The 7,418-nt window shown below is 42.0% G+C and overlaps 1 protein-coding gene across 4 annotated transcripts; it reads right to left on the bottom strand.

The window, feature by feature from the left end:
- Nucleotides 1–1,117: 1,117 nt before the first annotated feature.
- Nucleotides 1,118–6,885, bottom strand: LOC123062223 (small RNA degrading nuclease 5). 4 transcript variants are annotated; one of them, XM_044485653.1, is made up of 16 exons: nucleotides 6,653–6,885; nucleotides 6,443–6,572; nucleotides 5,598–5,654; nucleotides 5,449–5,514; nucleotides 4,886–5,019; nucleotides 4,644–4,747; nucleotides 3,933–4,040; nucleotides 3,770–3,840; nucleotides 3,548–3,607; nucleotides 3,272–3,327; nucleotides 2,905–2,965; nucleotides 2,549–2,816; nucleotides 2,225–2,406; nucleotides 1,849–2,138; nucleotides 1,613–1,738; nucleotides 1,118–1,494 (listed from the first exon to the last, which is right to left on the bottom strand). In XM_044485653.1, exons 1-15 carry the CDS (start codon nucleotides 6,760–6,762, stop codon nucleotides 1,615–1,617), a joined length of 1,821 nt encoding a protein of 606 aa, XP_044341588.1. In that variant the 5' UTR covers nucleotides 6,763–6,885; the 3' UTR covers nucleotides 1,118–1,494; nucleotides 1,613–1,614. The 4 variants fall into 4 exon arrangements, with proteins under 4 accessions (XP_044341588.1, XP_044341587.1, XP_044341585.1 ...); XM_044485652.1 differs by having other exon boundaries at nucleotides 1,118–1,497; nucleotides 6,653–6,884; XM_044485650.1 differs by having other exon boundaries at nucleotides 1,118–1,738; nucleotides 6,653–6,883.
- Between the last annotated feature and the right edge of the window lie 533 nt (nucleotides 6,886–7,418).

The raw sequence follows: 7,418 nt of genomic DNA, 5'->3' as shown, positions 1-7,418 counted from the left end.
AGCCATGCACTTCTGATGACCAGAGAATCCAATCCTTCCTACCACATTCTTCTTCAAGATGAGGTAGTCATTGTTGTAGGACCGAACGCAATTGTAGAGGCCATCGAAGACATTTTACAAAAATCGTCTGTGAAAAGGGCATTGGGGGCAAAGTAGTCTTCCATCGCGTTTCACCAAACACTTGCCATGCATGGTGATCCCTGTAGGGCGGATGGTACATGTGCAGCAGACAAACTAGAGGTGTGGACTAGCGGCGGAGGACAAATAGCGTGGCAACCGTGTGTAGCAATGGAGGGCACGACGGTCCAAGGCTTGGCGGGCGGCTGGTGTGGTAGAGCGGCGGCGGCGGGGGAGGAAAAGGATGCCAAGAAAGAGGGAAGGATGGAAACGCGGTGTCCAGACGGGGTTTAGGTGGGCTTGAGGTGTCGGAGTATTACGTGATGACGTCTAGACTCCCGCAAAAACTCTTAATTTGCTTTCTGTTTGTGAAAAACAGACTGGTCCACAAACCGATGCTTGCGGCGTTGGATGGCAAAGTGTATCCAAACAAAACGGTCTGAACATTTACAAGCGATTTAAGGGTCCATTTTGGAGATTCCCTTAACCCGCTTATCTCAGTTTGGTCACGGCGGTTGGCTTGTTTCCATACGAGAAGTACTCCGAGGCAGCAACCACAAACTGGGCCAAATTGTCCGAATACGCGCGCCAACGCCACATACCATGCCAGCCGTTGTTGGTAATGCTTTCAGATCAGTCTACAGAATACTTCCGGTGTTGGTTTGACAATAAATTCATGGTGCCAAGTATTTACATACTTACAGGCTTAGCTTTTCTGTTGATTGCAGCACCAACCCAAGCATCCGTAGCACCTACTTCCTCTGTTTCAAAATAGATGACTCAACTTTATATTAACTTTAGTATAAAGTTGGGTCATCTATTTTGAAACGGAAGGAGTAGTAACCTGTATGTTCGTTCTCACTTTGTTTCAAACGGTTAGTCTGAAGCTTGCACCACAAACGCCCAAATATTCTGAAGAAAGCGCGGGGCTTGTGGCACCGTCGTGCTCGGGACTACTTCGTAGAGGCACGTGCACTACATTGTCATTACTAGACTAAAATCAGTGCAATTTTAGTTTTTGGGTGATTTCAGAATTTACCCAGGTGCGAAATACAAACAATTACTGGAAATTACCATCCCAGCCCACCAAATTAGTATGCCTGAAATCCGAAAAGTGATGCAAATGATCTACAGTACAACCTATCGTCCCAGCCCACAAAAAATCATAAGGCACACCTCGGACTTCAAAGCCGTGTTTCAAAGCTGAATCCGTGTAATAGCCTCAAGTTTTCATGTCAGTCGGTTAGGATCCAGTCCATGCACGACTCCATCCTTCCTAAAATTAACGAAGCCGTTTGCAGGTGCATCATCAATCTTCAAAAGTGATAGTGACTGTCAGGATGCACACCTGAATCCATCCTTCCAGCAAGGCTGCAACTACTGGAGGGGTGTTTGTCAGTTACATCCATCTTCAAAAATGGTGTTAACAGTGCAAGCTGAATGGTGCATCGAGTTCCAACTCCGGAACACGTGGGGAAAAGGACAAGTTGCTTACAGCTAATGCTTGACACAGCAGAAGCATAGAGCAACTTCTGCTTGAGCCTGTAAATCTTCCAATGCATGGACAATATTTTCCCGGCTATCGACTGTTTCTTCTCCATGGTTGAGCATTTTCTTTAATCTGCATGTCATACCACGGTTACTAAAGGTTAGTAGGTAACATGGCACACAGTTTAAGTAACAGACTAGAATGGAAAACATGAAATGCTTTTTTTCTGAATATGAATTTACCTTTGGACCAAAGGAGTATCCCCATGACCGGTACATAAAATAAACATTGCATTTTCAGGCAGTGTATCATATAGTTTTTTTATTTTCTTGTCCAATTCACTCAAAATTGCCTTCAGCTCTGGACAAATTTGCTTTGCTCTTTTCCGGGCAGTTTTTCTGTCACAGGTTTTCAATGCAATAGCCTCCGCAACACAGGATTTCAGTTTTTCAGGATTTTCAGCTCTTTTACGTAGATAAGAGATCAATCCTGAAAACTGAGTCCAGACAAAGCTGATTTTGTCATTCTTTACCTGCAGAATGATTTTAGCAACTACTGAGAATTTGTAAAAAATTACTGAAAGCAATGCTACCACTAACAAAAAACAATAGTATTAACCTCTTTCATTGATCTGGAGAGGGCATCATCATCTGAGAAAACTGCAATTGAATTGCAGGAAGCATCTGAATAGCGGTCAAGAACAAACACTTCATCAATGAGGGAACTCCTTTTCCCACATTCATGCAGAATGGAAGACAACTTTCTTCGTGAAAACGACGGTGGAGAGCCAAAATCAGGACCTGGAAAATAAGATGATAAACATGACCACAGAAAGGCAACAAATCAGACAAATAGAATACCAAAAACCACGTGCTTGTAATGATTAATCTATGCCTAACCGTTGGAAAAGCAATAAAAACAGTACTGAAAAGTATGATTTACCATATTTGATTTTCAAAAAGGCAAGATCCAGAGCAGCTCTTGCATCTTCCACGCTGTCATGCCCAGACCCTGTGTTCTGGATCACCCGGCTAAGATATTTGTTTGCCAGGACACGTAAAGCAATTTTGCAGCGGGTGCCACGATTATATTTGTACAAAACAGCAGTGTCGATGACCAAGTCATGAGATATCCGTAATGCCAAAAGGTCATTTTCCAAAGAATGCCCAACAAGAATGGTTTCTTTGTACACAAGTCCAATAAACTCTTCCTGAAAGAGACACAATGGTCTCAGCTAAAATAGGATGAAATGATGACAAAAACTAAAAGATAATGAAAAAAAATTAGAAACAGCTGACCTGAATCTCCTGGAGGGTTGTTGTCACATCGGATAGCATCTCAGCAGTGATTCCACTAAACCTGCACTATTAAGAATAATTATAGTCAAAGCTATCATTCAGCACCTAAGAATACTATGAACAGAATCATGTACAGGAATATAAAGGCATAAATTAGGAAAGTGGAATGTTAATCAAAATAAGAAATTGGTAATAATGTTACTAATATACATGTGCTTCAAATAGAGGTACCAAATCCTAGCATCCTCATAAATCACAACCAAGTTATAACCTAAAATACACCGAGAAAAACTGGCTGAAAAATATAGCATAGTTCCGGTTCAGGCTAGCTAGCCCTACAAGAAAGGAAAGTGAAGGCATCATATACCTTGTATTGTAATCAGTGATTGGATTGGTAGGCTTGACTAGTTTATCCAGTATCACCTGAAGAGATTACAAAAAAATAAATACTATGGACACTGAAGTGTGAAGAAAAATAACGGTTCATGCCAACACATATTATAAAGAAGAATTATGTATTTTGTCAAATTATTAAGATCACTTTGATCAAAAGAAGACAGAAATCTGAGTCCAGCATTATTGTGATAGGGGCGATTTTTGTTAGAATGCTCTAACCAAGCTTTGGGAAGGGAAGTACACATACCTCTCCTTTAATATCGACTAATGTCACTCTTGTAAGTTCAAATCCAGCTGCTGTCACACACTGAAAAGTGAAAAATTATAAAGTGGCATAAATGTACCTACGAACCTATCAACTAGATAAACCTAATATTTCAAAAAAAAAAATCTTGGATGAACAAATCAAACAAGGGCCTCAAAATGTACAGCAGTATTTTAAAATTCAAGAAACAGAAAATCTTATTACCATCTCACAATCAAGAGCGAGAATTTCATATGGGGAAGAGCCTGAAGGAGCTGCAATCGTAGGGACAAAACCTGAAAATTTTGGCAGAAAAAAGAACAAACACCCATTTTAACGTGAGGGCATAAATTGGAAGGCAGAGTCAACAAATAAATAAAAAACTAACCTGGTAAATTGAGAGAGTAGCCATTATCTTCCAAATCCTTTTTAGAAAGTGTGTAATATTTAACAGGAAATGGTATATCTTTTAGGTCCGCCAGACTTGATAATTTACCTGAAACAAAAAAAAGGTTAACAAATCATCCAGAATAAATTATAAAATCGATTTGGTTCAGGAATCAGTAGTGCCCACTTGTCATAGGAAAGGAATTAATACACTAATTTTAGTAAATGACTAAATGTACATAACAACAGATATATAGAAGAACTGAGCTTAGGGAAATAAATGATAGATGCTCAGCAAGAAATATATCCAGTTAGTTGGCTATACTGTCAACTCCGGCCTGGTGACAAACTTCTGATGTGACATGACTTTAGATTATGCTAGCTGCCATGTGACATTTAAAATATAAAAAGGAATATGACTGGGAAATGCACAAGTAGACGACAGTAAAAACAGTGTATTAATGAAAATGTAACAACTGTTCATATTACAATTAAAATGGCATTTTTGTAGGAAATAAACGTCATAAAAAAGGATGGGAATAGTCCAATGAACCATGTGATCTTCCAAACTAGAATCTTAACCATAAATCAAACATCAGATCTTGTCAGTGCCTAGTGAGTAGTGACTACTCCCATAATAGCAGACCAAATCACATAGTGCGAGGCCGAAAAGGTACACTAGACACAATTTTTAGGAGTCATGATCTCATACCTCCATCAGATTCAGATGGTTGGTTTGATGTTTGTGACTGCCGCTTTCGCTTTACTCTGCATGTCAGGAGTGCGTCAATGGTATGCCTTTCATCTGGTACACAACTGCCAAAAGAAAATTAAGTTAGCCATAATGAGTGTAGTGAATTGATATGAGAACAGTGTCGCTATTATACTGATAATACACCAGAATACAAAAAACCGTGGACAGAAAATTCAAAGCCTTCTGTTTAACACACAAACCTTGAAGCTAGAACAGGTTTTGGATTGCCACACAATTCTTTCAAAGAAGACAGGAGGCGGGACTGAGACATGTATAAAGCTGCATCGAGGCCAGGAACATAGAGAAGGATAACTTTTGGGATAAGAGGCTTGTTCTGAACACCAAAGAAAACATAGTTTTAGAGCTAAGCACAGGTAGGGTTTCTAAAGCAGCAAATAATACTCATGGAAGTCCATATTACGTGTGCATATCGATGCTTACCAAATCGGCATCTATAATTCACTTATTGTCATCAAGAGTTGCCAGTAATTACTATTCTATGATTTTCACTAGGTTAAAAAAAGCTGCAAATGTTTTTGAGATACTCCCTCTGTAAACAAATGTAGACATTTTAGGTACTAGTGACCCAGATGGAATACTTTAGTAGTTACATAACAGGTTGTTATCAGCCCTAAGTGCAGTTATGAAAATTATGGGCCAGAAAAACTCATTTATTTTTCATTGATAATGACTAAAACAGTGGAAAGAAAAAAAGAAAATCATGTTCACCACAATGTAAGAAGGGTAAGGGAACAGAATTTACTTTAACAAACACCCATGAAGGCGGCATGCCTTCACCAATAACCCAAGTTACTAGCCCCTGGACATCCTGTGTTACAACCAAATGGTGTGTTACAACAAAGAAAGAAAAGTCAGTGGTTAATTTGCATCGTGTTTTTGCTATGAAAGAACCTGCAGATTCAATGTGGAATCTGAAGTGGCCTCCTTAAAAATAACATCAGGTTTAGCCTGGATAGAATGTAAAAAAAAAAAGATAAGGATTAGTTCTGTAAGAAATAAGGCATAGCTTCGAGTAGCAAATGTATTAATCAGTAAAGTAAGCAGCACAAGAGTACTCTGACCAGATAACAAATAAGAAAATATCCACATGTCCAACCAGACACACGTCTGTGATAAAATTACTGAATATAAACAAAATTTACATGCTTCTTCACCTAATAGTCCATTTATAGCATGTAGACGTAATTCAAATATTTGATCACAGAGAAAACATACAAGGTTTCTAGTGTTAAGAGCAAACTCTGATAACAAAATTCACGTCGTATTCATCGAATTCCAGGTGGGGCGACTTCCCTTTATTTGACGGAAGAAAGACACTCTTCTGCCAAACAAGCAATCAGTCTAGGTTTTTGCCTCACAGAAGTTCAGTGGGAAAAGCCAATGTCTCTGTGTCGTATTTGTACCATATCGCCACCTATAGGTATCCACACTTCAACCCTTTGAGAAATCTCTCCCAAAATATGGAGCAAAGCCTCATACATATTTTGGCCCAGCTCCACTAGCAACAGTTACCCAAAAATGCCATCTTCACCATGAGTCAATATATCACTATAAAATTAAAGGAACAGTATAATGTTGCAATGGCATGACTCTCTATTCCAACAAACTAAAACTCCAAAACTTATTTTGGAGTTTCCTAGCGGCAGACTTACACAGCTCCAGTTGGTTAAAAACTTCCATGGTTCTGCCTCTCTAAAACAGTGAAGAAGAGAAAAGGATGGGAAGAAAGCACGTACGTCGGGGCCGAAGACGTCGTAATACGTAGAGGCAGCGGGCGTGGCTCCGTCGGCTTCCCCGGGGCCGGAGGGGGTCGACATGTCGGGCGCCGCCGCGGGGGCGAATCTAGAAGTTCTGCCGGGCGCGCGCCTGCACAGCCAGAACTCGTGAAGGTCAGTGGGACTTTACTAATCGCTGGATGGAAAATAAACGCATACCTCAAAACTCAACTGCGGACGGGGTGGAGACGGCAGGAACGCGATGTCCCGACGAGGAAGAACGGGAACGGCGATGGCGGCCGCGCGCGTGAGAGGCCGTGGTGGGTGGGGGCGGGGGGCATGGGGTATGGGGATTGAGGCGCCGGCGGTGACGCCGCTGGGGAACGGCACGGCGGCAGGTGTAGGGCTTGGTGGTAAAGCAGGGGAGAGAAATTTAGGGCGCGTTTGGATCCCTGGCAAGATTGGTCGTGGGCCTTGCTGGGCTTGGCTCGGTATTTGGAACGGTAAAGAGTATACCTAGAAACAACTCCGTATTTGGTCTTTTCTAACCCTCTCGTTAGGGTTTCTCCTACCCTCGGCGGCGACTTGTGCGCCACCGTAGGGTTCCTGCTACCCTCCCCCCGCTTCGCCGTAGGGCTGTACTCAGGCCGATCAGGGGGCGCTCTCAGTGCTGCGAGTCCTTGGTGCTTGTCTCCCTCGGCTTGGGGTTAGGCTAGGGTTTCGCTCAACACCCGATCGAATCTTTCTCGGGTTAGGGAACAAGCATGGCGGCGTCGGCTTCAAACTCCAGAATGGGGGACTTGGAAGCGCTGATGAGCGAGTTGGGCCTCCAGGAGGAGGGCATGGACGATGTGGTGGTGGAACAGGAAGATCTACTGCCGCCGAAGACGACTAGATGGATGGCCATAGCGCGAGTCCACACGGAGAAGAAGTATAGACAATATGGAATCTACAAGACGATGAGAGCGGCGCGGGATCTTGCGCAGCCAGTACAGAT

This window comes from Triticum aestivum, chromosome 3A (assembly GCF_018294505.1).
Source record: "Triticum aestivum cultivar Chinese Spring chromosome 3A, IWGSC CS RefSeq v2.1, whole genome shotgun sequence".
Lineage (NCBI taxonomy): Eukaryota > Viridiplantae > Streptophyta > Magnoliopsida > Poales > Poaceae > Triticum > Triticum aestivum.
Note: the sequence above shows the minus strand (reverse complement) of the source record. Positions and strands in the feature narration are given on the sequence as shown.

Bases quoted from the DNA above. Each gene is read 5' to 3' on its own strand.
- LOC123062223 (XM_044485653.1), bottom strand. From the start codon at position 6,762: ATGCCCCCCGCCCCCACCCACCACGGCCTCTCACGCGCGCGGCCGCCA. The intron at 2,407-2,548 runs GTAAATCATACT...CTTATTTTCCAG, and splicing joins CTTTTTGAAAATCAAATATG to GTCCTGATTTTGGCTCTCCA. The intron at 2,139-2,224 runs GTTAATACTATT...ATCATTCTGCAG, and splicing joins TCTCCAGATCAATGAAAGAG to GTAAAGAATGACAAAATCAG.